Source organism: Drosophila kikkawai, chromosome 2R (genome assembly GCF_030179895.1).
Source record: "Drosophila kikkawai strain 14028-0561.14 chromosome 2R, DkikHiC1v2, whole genome shotgun sequence".
Lineage (NCBI taxonomy): Eukaryota > Metazoa > Arthropoda > Insecta > Diptera > Drosophilidae > Drosophila > Drosophila kikkawai.
This window is the reverse complement of record NC_091729.1, coordinates 10,689,098-10,706,794: the sequence shown is the minus strand read 5'-3', so window position 1 is coordinate 10,706,794 and position 17,697 is coordinate 10,689,098. Positions and strand designations below refer to the sequence as shown.

At 41.4% G+C, this 17,697-nt stretch overlaps 1 protein-coding gene across 2 annotated transcripts; it reads left to right on the top strand.

Annotated features, from left to right (window-relative positions):
* Positions 1–17,546, top strand: LOC108077938 (putative sodium-coupled neutral amino acid transporter 11). 2 transcript variants are annotated; one of them, XM_017171476.3, is made up of 11 exons: positions 1–570; positions 912–1,204; positions 4,425–4,484; positions 10,345–10,638; positions 11,207–11,321; positions 11,564–11,816; positions 13,706–13,776; positions 14,180–14,341; positions 14,487–14,599; positions 14,666–14,857; positions 15,359–17,546. In XM_017171476.3, exons 2-11 carry the CDS (start codon positions 1,148–1,150, stop codon positions 15,602–15,604), a joined length of 1,563 nt encoding a protein of 520 aa, XP_017026965.1. In that variant the 5' UTR covers positions 1–570; positions 912–1,147; the 3' UTR covers positions 15,605–17,546. The 2 variants fall into 2 exon arrangements, with proteins under 2 accessions (XP_017026965.1, XP_041632892.1); XM_041776958.2 differs by lacking the exon at positions 4,425–4,484.
* Positions 17,547–17,697: the final 151 nt, after the last annotated feature.

The window sequence follows — 17,697 nt, the reverse complement described above, 5'->3', positions numbered from 1 at the left end:
TCCTAAAATAAAAGCTGGATTGACAGTCCTGTTGCAGCGGCTGGAGCTTTGCCACCACGTGCTCGCTCTCTTGCGCTCTCTCGGCGAAACGATGAATGAATGAGCGCAGGGCTGCCAGATGGTTCAGGCTCTGCGCGGTGGTGTGAGAGAAAGCTTGGCTTGAGAGAGAGCTTCCAGGGCCAAACAGCTGAGTCGACGGTCTGGCAACTTTCGCTTTCGTTTCCGGCTTCTTCTGCTTTGTTATTGTGTGAGCGCGCGCGAGTGTGAGAGTATGCGTGTGTGTGTGTGCATTATTGTTGGCGATTTCAAAGTCAAACAGCAACAACAACAAGCGCTTAAAGAGAGAAAACAGAAACTACGGAGAGCGCGACAGCAGCAGCAGCAGCGGCAGAACTTCAGCGTCTAACGGGACAGGACACGACGAGGAGCACAAGGCAGCGACGCCGACGTCGACGGGACAACGTGAACGGTATCCTTGTTGAGAGTTTCGCAATATATTTTTATTGCAGCAGTCTCATCGAAAGCGTCGAAGCAACTCGCAGCAAATCGCATCGAACACCCGATAAATCGGTTAGCCATGCAACACCAATAAAACCCCAACAAGGAAACCCATAAAAATGTCTAAAAAAATATGATTGTATCCTGCAAAATAAACTAGAGATTATAAAAACAAAGCCTAGTTGGCTGGCGCAGTTCTTGTTGTTGTTCAGAGTCAAAAGTGAGAGTGTGTCTGCTGCCAGTTCTTGTATAACTTTCGCACTTCCCTCCCCCATGAGAACTTTATAATTAACTAGACTTTAAAAGTGAGAAAAATATAAGAAGGCAAAGCCTGCGGCCAAACTGCTCAACTTTCGCTCAAAGTTGCTCTTTTATCTTATTTCAGTTTGCAAAATTTGCTTATCTGCTTGCAGGCGGCTGCTGCTTCCACGAATGTGCGTTCCATACCTACATTCAACGAAACCCACCTAAAACTGAACTGCAACAACCAAAAAACTAGACCTAAACTCAACTTAGTAAACGAACTAAACTAAAATTGAAGCCAGAAGCAGTTACAACTTTTATTATTACCAAAAGTTAGACCAAAACATATAGACAGACAAAATAAAGCACACGAAACGCCAAGGATAAGGACAGGACACCAGGCAAAATGAACGACAGTCGACGGAACACGGCCACGGAATTCAGTTATATACTGCAGCGCCAGGTGAGTTCTCGTATCCTTGTAATTATATGCACTTGGCTTGAGCAGTGCCAGTGTTTTTTTCGAGTCCTCGCCACCACCGAAATCCTCGCAAAGCACTTCCTTTGGCAGCACCTAATTGCATACTCTCACACACTTCCCGGCCGCAGGAACTCCGACTAATTGCACCCACACGGACCGAGCGATTGTTCAAATGCTAGGTGCATAATGCTCGACCACCGACCACCGGCCATATGGCAAAATTGTCGGGGCTTTGTCGGGGCTTCTGGGCACTCCTCCACTCTTCACTTCCATATGGCCACCTTTGAGTCTTCACCTAATTGTTTTTCCCTCGAAATTAGACCACAATAGAGCTAGAGCTCTCAAGCAAATTAGAATTCCTGCATTTTGACAATTTATAAATCAATATTTCATTTTGTTGGATGAAATTTTATGTGCATCATTAGTCAGGTGCCCAAATCATTAATCTGGAATGTCTACTAATCCTGTTTGTGTTTTTAAATCATTATTTGAAGTGTCCAAAAGTATGCAATGAAATATTCCAGAAAATCTTAACCTTAGATTCTGATTTCTTGAGTATACTTTTTAGGTATTTCTAACTACTTAAATTACAATTAAATAAAATTAAATATAGTATTGTTTAAAATAATCCAAATTTATAATTCAAGTTTAGAATGTCTAGCCCTCAACTTTAGTATTTATTTATTTAAATTTAATATGTATTCGCGAATTTAGATTTCCTTTCCAGTCACAAATGTTGACATTTTGGTTCATATATTTTCTGCAAATTTAAATTTCTTTTTTTTGTGGCAAAAATGACTGTCAAAAGTCAGCCAAGAAGCAATCAATTTTGGGCATTGTCAACGTTTTTTTTTTGGTTGTTGTTGGAATGAGAAAATTAAATTTTTGCCAGCTGAAAAGCCGCAATAGATTTAATGACACATTTTCATGGAGCGCACTTTGGGGCTCTGGCCCGATGAATTGTTAATAAACCAAATGCCCCGTCAATCAATCATGGCTTAATAAATGCCCTGCACCCCACAGACATTTGCATATGAATCTGGTCGAGGGAATTTTAACCGCCGAAGGATGCCCGCCGGGCGGCAGGATGCCCGGGTGCATGGGTTATGCTCTATAATCCCTTAAGCTCGTTATGAATCCCATTCCATTCCGCTCAACTGCTGGAATTGGCTTGCGTGCTCGTCCGTCTGTCTGTCTGCACACACGGAACACATACTCGAGCTCCAGCTCGTAACTCGTAACTCACAGTTCGCAACTCGTCCTGTGAAAAAGACTGTTAAATCAATTTGTTTTCAGCACCCCCTGGCACTGGCCCTGGCACAGCCCCCAGTGGGATTGGCAGGACTCCGCCCCTCAGCGCCAGACAATGACACATTAGAATCATCGAATCGTGTCTTGATTGAGCGATTATCCAAATCACAATTCACAACAGGCTATGATTAACGAGGATTTGCCAGGGGCTGGGAAATGCTAGCCGGGTGGTATTTATTGTCTCACCGGTGACCTTTGACGGGCGTGAAAATTTGTCCGAGATCCTTCAAGACTTAATTAAGCCCGCCCCTTGATAAGAAAATCAATAAGCGGCAAGCTCGACCTTTAATTACACAACCCCAAACGCAGGCACACAACATCTATACATAATATATTTACGCCCGCGAAGGATTTCCGGATTTATGAGTTCTGCTCCAGCTCTATATCTATGGCCACATCCACTTAATCGTCGCTTAGTATGCAGGTCATGCGGTGGTATTGCCTCGCCTCTCCTCGTCTGGCCTTGGCCAGCCTGCTCGCTGCTCCTAGCTCTCTCTATGCTCCTTGGGGGGAGGAGGGGGAGGAGCCTGTGCCAGCTGAGGCATCAAATAAGAATGCCAGCCGCAGCAGCAGCACTACCAGCACCCTCCTGTGCGGTGACAGAAATCAATGTCAGACGCAGCCTGATGCACTCGCAGCTGGGAAAACTCAAGCTCCGACAATTAAGTTCGCATTTGAATCCGAATTTCAAATCGTCAGACAGACAGTCAGCTCAAACGCTTAACTCAATCCCGATGCCAATTGACCCAATTAAATCAAACAATGTTCGATGTCCGGGGCGGGGCGGGGGGAGAAAGTCGTAAAGCGGAAAACCCAATTTAAATAAATTTGAAAGGCAATGGCCATTGATGGTCGTTAACAATGTCCGTTGGCAGTGACAGGAGCTCGGGGGACTAAGTGGTTGAGTTCAGTGTGTTGAGTGCTTGCGTTAGGACGGGCCGCACACATGGCGTATGAGCAACATGCACATCACGCATACGCCACCGCACCGCAGTTATGCAATAACTGTTGCACACTCGCCAGCTCAGCTGCTGTTCCGGCTCACAGGCAATCAAGGTGAATAGCGCCAAATCCCCTTCGAGACCTGGCGCCTGAAAAGGCGCTCTAAGTCCATCTCCTGGCTCGCAAGTGGGGTGTCTTAAATGGCTTCGATTTCCGCCCTGACGGATTCAGGCACCGCGGCTCGCACACCACACACCCATTGTTGGCCAAACAATAAAAGTAAACGCGTCCGTATCTCCGAAATTGACGAGCAAAACGATAAAAGAATGAGGAATTTGGCAAGCCGAAGGCTTAATACTCTTCTTGGGTGGATTATTATGAAGTAAAATTAATAAAGTATCAAGGAAAATGAAAGGTTGAAAGGGATACATTTGTGTAATGGGTTTTATATATGTTTCAGGTTTTCTTTTAAACACCTATTGTGCGCTTATCATCACACAATATCACAGTAAATTCGTAGTATTTTTTAGATAAATCCAATTGATAGTTATAACCCTCTGTTAGGGTATAATAACAGACTCTGAAAAACTCAGCGAACCGCTGAACTCTTGCGCGCATTTCCCCCAGCGATATATAAAAACACGTGTTCCATAAAGATATGTGCACACACACACACATGTACATATATACATATATATTCCACATATACAGATAGAATACATATATTATTTGGCATGCGAATAAATTGGAATTTATTTTTGTTGTTTTTGCGATATGATTCTTCTTCCATTTCGGTATGCAGTGCACAATACGTACATCCACATGCATGTATGTCTGTTGGCTTGATTTGATATGGATTTTATGTTTATGTTTTAAGCGAATCACTCAGTTGTGCGGAGTGAACTCGATTTAATGGTTAACAATCTGATTCTCTTGGTTCATCCATCAGGGCAGCGATGTCTCCGTTGCCGAGGCGTATGCATTCGATGACTTCAACAATTTAATGAAGGTACGAACTTTGACCCACTTTCCCGCTACCCACTTTCACTTGCCTGCACCACTTGCATTCCGAATCCGAGGACTGCGAATTGCGAAACGTAGTCGTATTCACACTCTAGTCCCCTTCACATTCATTAAATTCCGAGTAACGCCTACGTCGAAAGAGACAGAGAGCGAGCCTAGATAGAGATGGAACGAGAAAGTGGGCACGAGACGGAAACACAGGCTGTGGCATTCTGGCATTCTGTACGCGACCTTTGCGAGGTCTTTCTGTTGGTACGAGTGCAAATTGCTTTTGGTCTCTGGACATCAAAAGAATTTTCTTATTAAGAAATATTTCCCTGACTTTTCTACAGATTATTAAATATTGCATTAGGCAAAAAGCATGTACGGGTTCATAATAAAGATCTAACACAATGGGAAACGTATATTGCATTAGAATTTAATATTAAACTTAATTCAGAGACCAAGAATAGAGCCAGATTACAGCCCCTTTTGTCATTCTTTTTGAAGTAACATGATTGCAGTCTCAAAGGGAATTTTTGGGAGGAGAAAATATAGCACATTTCCTACACTTATATAAATGGAAGGAGAATCTCTTTTTAGATAAAAAATTTAAGCTTAAATTGCCAGGGAAAAACTCGCCTAAGAAAATTATCCATCTATTCTCCAAAAGTTTATTGCAGTTTTCATTAAAACAAATGCAATCAATACACAAACTTTAAACTTCCTAATCCCCAAAAAGTTGAGTTATGGAATTTACCTCGGCTCACAGGGAATTTGGCCATCCATCTGGCTTACAGCTTATTAAACGCAGGTGGGTAGCGGACGAAAAAGGAGTACATAAGAGCACTGCAAGCTGACTTGGCTTTAAGCCGAAGCTAATCCCGGCAACTAATACCAGAGAATGTCTGTCGGAAAAGGCCTGAAAGGATTTCCCAAACATATACACTCGAATAGGACCGAGGGCTAGGGCTTCGGTGGGCGGAAGTGGTGGCAGGGCGGTGAGTGTTGGCCTAGAACTTGAAGGGAACATTGTGTAATATTTGATGCATTACCATGCATAAGTAAGGAATTTCATTCGCATCCCTTTGTGTGCTAGATGTATGAGTGTGTGTATTAGTGTGTTTTTTTTTCTGGCCCTTTGTTGTTTTCTTAGGCCTCGCACCGAAAGTTTCGTTGTTGGCAAAGCCATTAGGCGGCCAAGGCTGAAATGGCCAAAAAATGCCAGCATTAACGAGGGGGTGCGAATAGAAGAAGCCGGCCCTGATTGTTTGCACAACTAATGGCCACAACCGAGAGGACGAGAGCCGGCTCAAAGGCAAATTGCCAATAGTTGAGACACTCGCCGCGCTGTTCCTCAATTAGGTTAGTTCCAGCGGAAAGTGGAACAGCTCTTGGCGGCATTGGCGCCGGAGACGGCGACGAAGCATACTCATTAATTGCAATGAAAGGGAACTGCAAAAATTAAATTAAACACGAAAATTTGCAGGGCACAGTGTCAGCACACAAAAACACTTGGAAAAATAAGCAAATGAATTTCTAAAATTTATTTAAAAATTAACTTTGCCAGCTGATTAAGGCAACTAATCAGATTTTTATATGTTTCAGAGTTTAAAAGGTTTTTTACTTTATAAATATCTAGAACTAATTACTTTTACATTTAATTTCAAGTAGAATTGAAATGTTTTCGTATTTTTATACGTGCCACAGGCTGGTAGAAGGTCAAACCCTTTTCCCTTGCTGTCTGAGCCCCCAAACTGAACCCAACCCCCTGGCAGGACCTGACCCTAGTACCATTTGGCTGCCTTGCATGTTTGTGTTTGCCTCTGCACCATATCCTCCTACTGGTAGGGGATAGGACATTCCCCCTGTTTGTCTTTCGCGGCAATAGGGGGGCTGAAGGCCCCGGCAACGCCTGAAACTGAAATGACAACAATGCCGACACGGCTGTGTCAATAGTTCAGCGGGGCACAAAATGCACGAATGCAAAAACTCTGCAATTTCAGCGACAACAGCCGGCAGAGGTTAGCATTTTGCCAGCATTTTGCCAGCATTTTGCCATTTTGGCATGCGCATAATTTTGCCTGTTTCCCCTGGTGGCCTGGTTAATTGTTTTTGCCAGCCTACCCTAGGACCCATTTTGCGACCGCATTGTGTTAACCAAAATACTTCCATTAAAGTGCAAATTGTTGCTCCCATTGTAGCTGCCTTCCTGCCAACTTTTCTCTAATTTCATTAGGGCCAGACAAATATGAGTCTGGCATTTGGCAAAAAGCAAATTGTTTGGACCCAAGTGCAGGTTACATTTATCCACAGGAATATTTCGAGTATCACATACTTATAATTGGAGTTTCAATAAAAGTTACACACACGGTAATTAATATTCTTCTCTTGGGTATTTCAAACTAAATATAATAAAGGCTGTTAGATTGTAGAAGAAATTTTTAAGCAAACTAATGTTTTCATTTAAAAACTCAAATTAAATAAAAGCTAATGAAAATAACACTAATTTAGACTTGGTCTCACACATGTAGCAAATTGTGTGGGTATTTTGAATATGAATTGTGTGTACTTTAACCTTTACAACTTTGTTGAAACTCCAAGTTCAGTTAGCCGGATATTTCAGGAACATTTTCTATGATATTTCAATCCCCTTCATATACCAGCTTACGAGTTGTGTGTTCCCTTGCTTTTGTAAGTCAGATATTTATGGGTATTTTAGGACACAGTAAAAAGAGGCTTGTAAATTTCCCTTCCTTCCATTCGTACAGAAAGGAACCCATATAAGCTTTTTTCTATATATTTATATATATTACGAAAAGGGTATTTTTAATACCATTATTGCGGTACACGGGTTCAGCTTTGTGTGGGAAATAGGAGTTGAAAGCAACGGGGTGGAGCCCCGAGACATGAGTGTTATTAATTAAAATCGTGCAGTGCATAAAATGCTTTGTTTGCCATTAGGAGGAGCTGGTGAATGTGGATGCGGAGGCCAAGGACCGCTTGCTGGAGACCCGTCCCTCCCAATGCAGATTGCCTTTCGTGTTTGGCGTTGTTTGCTGCTCGTATTTGTGTTTGAGTTTGTATTTGCCTTCGACAATGTTTGTCTTTTATTAGAAGCGTTCTGTTGGACAGGTGGACTTGTAGACTTCGGTATGGGAGATTTGGGCTCCTAGGTATTGGGTTTGGGGCTTGGGATTGGTCTGGGGTGGGGAGGCTTGTGTGTGAGCACGTGCGTGTATGGGTAAGCACCTGGGAAGCCCCTGAACAATTTTCATCTCTTGTTTTTCCCTCCACACGATTTTGGTACTTGCTTTTCCTTGTTTTTTTTTTCCGCTGCTTTTTCCGTTTCACACGCCTTTGGCTCAATTGAGTTTCGACTGGGATTCTTTTTCTTTCCATTTTTTTTTGTGCTGCTCTTTCATTTTCCTCTTTGTACATTAATTGGATTTGTAACATTTAATTGCCGACACGGGAATTTGGGCAAATTATTTATGAGCATTTGAGTTGGAAATTAAAGTGAACTTTAATGTGTGTCACTTGACAAGGAGCAGCACTCATCAATATATGAGATATCCGGTGCCTAAAATTTAACCTAAATGTATACACCAAAAGAATAATGGATACGAAGTATTAGTTTTATTAGAAAACAATACTTAAAATTACAATGCAACAAACCAAATTATTTATAGGGTTATAGAGTTATGACACTGTATTCAAAACCAGTGTGCCCTTGCTATAATTCAACAAAACCTTTAATTAAAGAAAGGCTTAAAGTATTATTTATTTATTTTATTTTTACATTTACAGTGTTACATTTTCCTTTACATTTACCTATTGTTCTTATGACAGCAATATGAAAGAAGGAATACTATCTATGACTATCTATGAATAGAAAGAAGACTACCTGCAAAGATTCATTGAATTCGTTTCGCAACTTAGAGACTAGTTTACGTTGAAACAGACATAAGGACATGACTAGATCAACTCGGCTGTTGAAGAATATACATATTTTTTCTTTCATTTCGTTGTAAACTTTAGACTAAAATTATTGTACCTTCCTTGCAAGGTATTAATTTATATTTTCAAATATTCAAGTATCCAAACCTTTTATTTTCCAAGTAACAATATTTAATATTCCCTTTGCGATTAAGGGATAAAATTGTAACGAATGTAAAATATCATCGAATTACCAACAAGCAAGCACTTAACCGTAGAATATCCAATTTATTTCGTGCTGTTTACACATGTAGACCCAAAATATCGCTCGATTGAACAGCGGAAGCAGAGTTATTCATTTATTGCAATTATTTATTCAGGCATTTATTTATGATTTCTGTTGCGCTCGGGTTGGCTCCACGATGAAACTTTAACTCGGGCGAAGGACAAGTGGACGCCGTGCACACACTTTAATGGCGGGGAAATGTTTAACACGATAAACTAATCAAAGCCGCTGGCTATAAATTATCCAGTTAAGAGTGTGGCATTTTCGCAGCCTTCAAGGGTTTTGCTCCCCGGCTGGAGATTAACGTTGCCCCATTTGCCTTCGACGGCGCAATTTGTATCTCGTTTTTTTGTGTCCTCCTCTTTCACGAGTGGGAAAAAGGACTAAGGACTGCGAAATGGCGAACTGGAGACAACGGACAGGACACTCTGTAATTTCATTGGGCCGCAGCTGCCGTAACCTTGTCCTGGCGGCGGCTCAGCCTTGGCACTGAAACTTTCACTTTGACTTTGGCAGGGTTTTCTTTCTGTCTGCCCCTTAATTAGCCATTTTCTTTGATACACTCAGCAGCCGGACGAAAAAAAAAACACCTCACTGAGACCTTTGGCGCCACTTAATTGAATTGAAAACTCAACTCAACTCGCGCGTAATTTGCCTTTGGAAATGTTCATTATGCCATCGCATGACCCGGACACCTCCAGAAACCATTTTATAGTAGTTCTGGATAATGTTGACTTTTTAAAGGGCGTTGGGGGGTTAAGCTGGGAGAGTAGAAAAGCAAACTTTTACAGTGTTTGTTTGCTGTTTCCAGTGCTCCACTGCTGCTGTTTGTTTGCGCCGAAGTTTAGTTGAGAGAAAACTTCTTTAATTGCCAACCAGCTGGCGAAAGTTTCTCTCCAATTTGGCCTTATCCCTTCGGTTTTTATTATTTTTACTCGTTTTTTTGTTTTTGTTTTCTGTTTGTGTATTTTTTTGTTGCAGAATATATATTATTTTTGATGTCTTTTAGTATTTCTAAATGGTTTTTCGTATTGAACACGAATCTAGACTCAAAAGCAGCCATCACGGTACATTTGTAAAGTGATTACAAAGTTAGCAAGTCTTAATTTGTATTATTATATGTATTTTTATTTATTTTTTCAAGGAAAACAACTTATATCAATATGAAAATCTGTACCAAAAATGATTTTTCTGTAAAATACAATCAGGAAAATTGTGTTTCACTTCTAGGAAACAAAATACTCTGTTTAATTTCAAGCCCATTCAATATTAACCAGTATTCATTCTCGGAAATATGATTTTTCTCAGTGCTTACACACACGCCCAGGGGAGAGGGGGAAAGGGAAGGGTTTTGGCACAACCGCAATTTACGATACGGAGACGATACGAGCTGCCTTTGTCTTTTACCTCTACCTGAATATTGCGTATACGCCACAATGGCTAGCTGGGGGTGCTTGGGATGGGATGGATGGAGATGGAGATGAGATAGGGATGGTGAGTGGCGGGGTCCCGTTGGTTTTTGCTTTTGATGTAAAGAGGCACTCGAGGCAATTTTGCGCTCTTATCCCAATCAACGTGCAGTAATGGAGAGCACAAGGGAGACCAGTTGCTAACCTTTCGTTGTTGCCTCGCCCTGTCCTAGAACAACCATCAGACACATCAGCAACAGGGCCAACAGCAGCAGCAGCAGCAGCATCCTTCGCAGCAGCAACAGCAACAGCAGCAGCATCATCCTTCGCAGCAGCAGCCACAGCAGGATGTCGGGCTGGGCGACACGTTGTCCTCGCTGCCACAGGCCTCGTTTAACTACATCAACTCCATTGTGGGCAGCGGCGTCATCGGCATACCCTACGCCCTCCATCGTGCCGGCTTCGGCCTCGGCCTGGCCCTGCTCATCCTGGTGGCCTACATCACCGACTACTCGCTCATCCTCATGGTAAGTGCCAGTAGAGTGCTGAATTCTGTAAAGAAAATTTGATTGACATGAAATGAGGGTTAATTTCAATTATTGTGAGATGAACATGAAAATTACATGTAAAAAAGCTTTTCTATTGATATAAAAAATAATTCGATTTGTTGGTTTGTAAAATATAATTTATACATTTTATACTTGAGCACTTTCAAGACCAAATATAATTTTAATTTGTTAAAATACAATGGCACCAAAGAAGGTAAAAACTATAGGAAAAATATTATTTAAAAAGAAAGGGAAAATTATTGCTTCAAAAACTTTTTCTCTGTGTAAGCTGAAACCCAAAATGAGGCACGAAAATTGCTCCGGCATCGATGCCTGCCACGAAAATTGGTTTAAAGTGGCAATTTTACCGCACACCCGGTACACGATGTCCAAAGTCGCCGGGAAAACGCATTTCCGTTTGATTTTGCGACTAGCATTATTTGCATAATTAAGAAGCGCACACATCGGCGATGGGGTGGCGTGTATCCTGCATTTAGCAGATTGCCTGGTTAGCTGTTTGGCTTTTCAAGCCCCATTTCATTTGCAGGTCAGATGCGGTCACATCTGCGGCCGGTTCAGCTATCCGGGCATCATGGAGGCCGCCTACGGAAAATACGGCTACTACCTGCTCTCGCTCCTGCAGTTCATGTACCCCTTTCTGGGTGAGTAAAGTTAAGCTATCGAAATTCGTTTGAATTTTTAAAATATTAAATTTAAGTTAAGGAATAACAAAAGATAAAGGGATTGAGGCTTTTATCTTGTTATGGGTTATTCCAAATAAGTCTTGTAATAATGTTAATGCCTTTGATCTTTATCTTTATTATTTTCTTAATTTTAAAGGGTCAAATATGACATTTTTAAGACGCACTTCGATTTGATGACACATTCTGTCTTTCCTTCACAGCCATGATATCCTACAACGTTGTCGTGGGCGATACACTGTCAAAAGTCCTGGTCCGCTTCTTTCCATCCTGGGGCGCTTCCATGGGCGCCGTCCGGCTGGGCGTGGTCTTCTTTGTGAACGTGGGCGTAGTGATGCCCCTGTGTCTCTACAAGAATGTGTCCCGGCTGGCCAGAGCCAGCTTCGTTAGCCTGGCCTGCGTGGTCTTCATCCTGTTTGCGGTCATCATCAAGCTCATGTCGGGCGATTACAAAGTGTGAGTATATGTACCTCTTATCCACCTAAAAAAGTAAAGAAAGATGAGAAAAGTGATGTACTTTTCTTTAAGTCTCATTTTTAAGTGGCTTGCTTACAAAGTATTTTTTACAAAGTTCCCAGATTGCCCTTAAAAAATGGAACGTAATCCTTACACGATTGACCCATTGAAGGTGTACAATTTTAATGAATTGCCATCGAGACCCACAAGTATCCACAAGTGAAAAGTGCTATCGATTTAGTCAATTAAGGCTTTAATTCAGCTAATCAATTTCATTTGAGATGGCTGCCCCCACATAGATAATTCATTAAGAGATTTCCGCGGATGAGGAAGCTTACCAAATGGGATTTAGAAAACTAGATAATGTGCATTCAGTGGAACGCGTTTTTAATTAATGGCCAGATCCGATTTCTCTATTCAATGGTTTCAATTCGCAGTTTATATTTATTCAATTAGCTATGCACATTTATTAGTTTTTGACAATTTTCATTTTTTTAAAACCACTTTTAAATGTTTTTTTGAAAATAGTTTATGGAAACTATGAAAACAGAACGATAATAATTGCTGTGCCACAGCGTCAAGACTATTTGCATTTTAATTGGAAATTGTGAGCAATAAAAACAAGTTAAGAAGCAATCTGAAAAGTTTCTTGTGTGGAATTTAGTAGAGCTTCGATTTTTGTTAACTTAACTATGAGTACTTGTCAGTGTTTTCTATTTTAAATTTCGAATTTAAAAAAAGATAAAGCTTTTGTTAGAAGAATAATCTAAAAAGTCGTTTAGCTTTAAAGGAAAATAAACAATTATTTAAGAACCTTTTAAATAGAATAATCCAGGATTTAATTTTTTTTAAGCTGCAAGCATATATCTAAATATTTTCTCCATAGTTCTAGTGACTTTAAAGAGGTTCTTTTCCGCTTTTAAAGGTATTTTTTTTAGAGTGAACATTAGACATTCCCACGCAACCTATTTCAAATTAGTGGAAAACTTTGTTGCCGCCAACAGCAATTTATAAAAATTACCGAAAAAAACATAAATATTGCTGGGCAAACGCGCAAAGATTTATTTGCATTTTAATTACAAATTGTGTACTTTTCGCCTCCCCACTAACCGCGAACAAAGTTGCAACCAGTTGGACCTGGGCTTGGGAATAGGGCTCCTGCTCCTGCTCCTGCGGTGGGGATGGTTTCTGGGCGGTGTTTTGGAGGTGGTTGCCGGGTTTTAGTGCTAAGTGGCGCTTTAGTGCTTTCAAATCTGTATCAACTGCCCAGGGCGGTGGTACCAACTCCTGGTCGCTCCTGCACTGGCTCCTGCTCCCACTCCTGGTGGTGCAAAAGCTGCTGGGGGAGCGCAGAGCTCATAAAATTTAGTGTGCCACTTGTTTGCCTTTTATGGCTTTTCATTAGGCGAGTCGAGTTGAGTTTTTGCCGAGTCCCCGCTGCAGTGGCAACTTAGTTGTATGCACATATATATAGTACATATGGGGAGGGGAGCAGCTGGAGGGGACAGCAAGGCAACACTTTCACTTGCAGTCTCAGGGTCACGGGGGATCTGGGATTGTTGCGACTGGATATCCAAGGGAACGCCGCTCGGGTTTCGTACCCTTGAATGCGCATTCCGACTTGGTATAAAATTTAAATAAATTTCCAATTTGCGGCTTTCCTTCTTCTTTCTTTACATCTTATCTGCGGCGGACCGCACCTTTTGTTTTTACTCATTTTTTATGAGAATAATTCACATCTCGCAGGTCCGTCCGTGGGCCGGCCACGAAATGTTAATTTGGTGTTAACTTTTGTGTAATGTTTTCCCTGAATAAAAAAGAAAATAACCTTCATACTTACTTTGCGCCCTCTTTTCGTTGTCTCCTTTTCCGTGTTGATTTATTTGCAGAACGGACACGGCGGAGTCATGGCGCTTTGCTAACTCGGATCTTATCCCGGCCACGGGCATCATGGTCTTTGGTGAGTTGCAAGTGGATTTTTCCAGTCATGATGGCTACACTAGGGCCTAACTTTGTACATTTAATTTAAGGGAATACACTTGGAATTCATAGATATTGTAGGAAATATATTTTAAATATTTTTTTAGACTTGTAATTGTAAAACAAATTATTTTTTTATTCTCCTTATTTATTAATTGAATTGGTTTTTAGTTTTTTAGTTTCTATATAGATAATAGTTACTGTACCTTTAATTATCTTTATTTTTCTTTATTTATTATTAACCCGAATATTAGTTTTATGAGTTATACAAACTCAAATTGATTGGTTTTACACATCAAGACATCCTCATGTATATTTTCCGAGTGCTTCTATATCGATATATCAATCTGTCTGTCTTTCTCTGGGACGCCTGTCCCGGGCAGCTTTCATGTGTCATCACAATACCTTCCTCGTTTATCAATCGATGCGCGAAGCGACCATGGAGCGCTGGGAGAAGGTCACCCACATCTCGATTGGATTCGCCTGGACGGTGGCGGCCCTATTCGGCATCGCCGGTTACTCCACCTTCCGCGCCTTATCCCAAGGTGAGGCGAGAGAGACGGATTGACACAAATTGCATTTAATTGCAGTGACAGGCAATTTGCGGGAATTTCCTGCCGCCTGTCTGTGTCTTCCTGTTGGGTTTTTGGCTCAACTGCCTTATTTGCTGATGGGATTTGTTTGTCGCAGGCGACCTGCTGGAGAACTACTGCTGGGATGACGACCTGATGAACTTCTCGCGTGTCCTCTTCTCGGTGTCCATCCTCCTGACCTTCCCCATCGAGTGTTTCGTTTCCCGGGAGGTAAGTTACGTCTCACTTAGGGGCTGGACCCTCCTCCCATAATCCCCCACAAACATTACCCCCCAGATTGTGCGCGCCCTCGTCCATCGATTCGTGCTGAAGGAGCCCATCAGCGAGTTTACCCAGGACAAGGACCCCAGCCTGGAGAAGGGCGCCGAGATCGATGAGTACTCGAAAGCCATTACCATGGCCATCGTGTTCAGCGCCTTCGTCATCTCGCCCATGACCGACTGCCTGGGCTCGGTGCTGGAGCTGAATGTGAGTTGGAATTGCTAAGCTTTGCCCTTAAGGAACTCGGTATTGACGCACTCAAAACTGCTTCATATTCCTCATTTAAGAGCAGTTTATAGAGAAAGTAATAACAATAACTAAAGTTTCAAGTTCTCAGTTTACTCTTGTGTATAAATTCAACATTTTCCCATTCGATTCTCTAAGAGCCACCTATAAAGTAGACAAATTGACTGCCTTTCACCGCATTGCCCCTTAATGTTAAGAGGGAATCGGAATCTGAATTTTTAAAATACTTCATCAAATACATCTGAGACTAATTCACATGGCCCAAGCGAGAGACCCTTTGGGCTGGGACTGGGACTGGAACTGGGCAAGTTTATTATCATCACCAAGTCGTTTGGCCCCTGCATTCTGGTCACGGGTATTGCCCACATTGGGTCTCAGTCTGGGTCCCTACTCCCTCTTGTATCTCGGTTTTCTCTCGGTATATTTGCCATGCAAATTTATGCCCTGCTTCACCCATTTCAGGGTCTCCTGGCTGCCATCCCTCTGGCGTACATCCTGCCCGGCCTGGCCTACATCCAAATGGAGCCGCACGCCCTGCTGAGTCGCGAGAAGCTGCCCGCTTTGGGTCTGGTCGTCTTTGGTGCCCTGGTGACCATTCTGGGGGCGGCAGTGCTGCTACCCGGACTAATGGGCGGCGATTGCCGGGCGGATATCGTGATGGGCTACTGCCGGCAGGAGTTCCAAAATGCCACAGCCACCGCCAACTAAGGAATTGAAATCCGGAAGGGAACAACGGCCAAAGGAACGGAAGTAAAACCCAAGAAAGTCCTTGGGTAGAGGGTCTAGTTGTTTTTATTGTTTTTACTTTGGGTTATGTTTTTTTTCGACATTTTTGATTTCTGCACCGCATCGCATCGAAGGAAACGTGTGTACCTGAGTCCCAGACGTTCAAAGTATCTGCGTAAGTAAGTAGTAGGTGGTACTGGGAGCTAGTACTAGGTACTAGAGCCCGTGTACTCGAGTGCAAGCAAGGTGATACGGGCGAACCTCAGTACAAAGGCCGGGCATCGGATCGGAGTTAGATCATACATACACATATATATATGCACCGGATATAGATGTTTATTTTCTCCGTACAGAGTTGCAGTAGTGAAAGTTCCTCAATAAATGTGTACTTTTTGATGCCATTCATCGCATATAAAAACCTAAAAGCGAGTAAACTTGAAGGGAAGAAAACCAAACTAGAACTAGATGTTATCCGTAGCTTTAGCGTAGTCTGGAAACTATTTGGGCACCAATATACACATGCAAACCTTAAACAAAGGCCCCGACCCCCTCCACTTGGGAGGCAAATCAAAAATCGAACAAGTATTATACCGACAACAAAAACTATTTGTAACTATGTATGTATGTAATATGTATATCTATGCCATGACGTCGTTACCGGATCAGATTTCAAAGTTTTATATAAGTATATATGTATACAAGAGTAGATAATTGCTTAGCCCCCTACCCCCCAGAGAAGGTGTCGACGCTTAAAACCAAAAACAAAACTAACAGAAAATCAAAACAAAAGTCGAGCGAAACATCAAATACTCTCCCCACTTAAGAACACATCGATTTGGAACAACAGTTTTGAGTTGTTTAAACGGCACTGAATTCTTTTATGGATTTTGTATATTATACACAAAGATATATTTTTGTAAAACCCTTGATTTATATATATACTGCACTATATTATGTAAATACATGTGTATGCATTTTTGGATGTGATTAAAGTTTATACATTTTACACACGAAACCCTATCTCTCTCTGTAACTTCTTACTAGGGATGTCTATCGAGAGTAAAATATTGAAAATATCGCAGTTTGGTATATCGAAATTGGAAATATCGAAAGTTATCGCACATTTAAATGATCGAAATTACTGAAGCTCAATACAAATTTGGAAGAATTGCAAACAAGATCAAAACTGGGTCCGATATATCATACAGAAAATCGGTATATCGACAACATAAGCTGGAACATTGAAAATCAAATATTATATATCAAATATCGATGCATTTTCGATATATCGATATTTCCATCTGCCATCCCTTTTTCTTACTGCCTCATCTGGACGAGAATCGATCGGTTCGGATCGAGGGAACCAGATCTGCTGCTGAAGACCCCATTAACTCTCTATACTCTATATATACCCTATACTCTAAGAGCTTAAACACAACATATCATGGCCACGTCACACGGGACACGGGACATAAACCAAGGGCTTTTCTAAGATACTTTTTACAAGATCTAACCAACTGAACAACTATCGCTTTTACACAAAGACCGGAAGGAACAATTTCTACAGACCCTTGTATATATACACTCTATATAGAAAGCTCTGCTTATCGCGCCGATATTTCCTCATGTTCTCACTCGCCAAAATATCTCTCGTTGTATCTCTATTTCTCTAGCGCTATAATGATAATTATATATCGAAGATAACGAGTTAGGGAAACTGTTGAACGATTATAGCCGAATTGGAATTATTATTATTACTATATTGTGCATGTAGTGGCATATATAAATATATATACATATAACTAATTGTTTAGAAAAGGGATCTTAGCGCGAAGTTTTGATTTTTCACACACAAACCAGACGAGATAACCGAAACAAAAATTTCATTCCCAAATAGTACATGTGTATAGATAAGCCTATGCAATATACCAAAGAAAACAGTACTTGAAATAATAAAGAATGTATTTTAGAAGTATGCAAAAAGCAAACATTGCGGTTTTCCTGTTAAAAAAAAAACACAAAATTTCTCTTTGAACCTTATCAATGGTGGTTAGGGCTACTTTTCCCATGTGGTT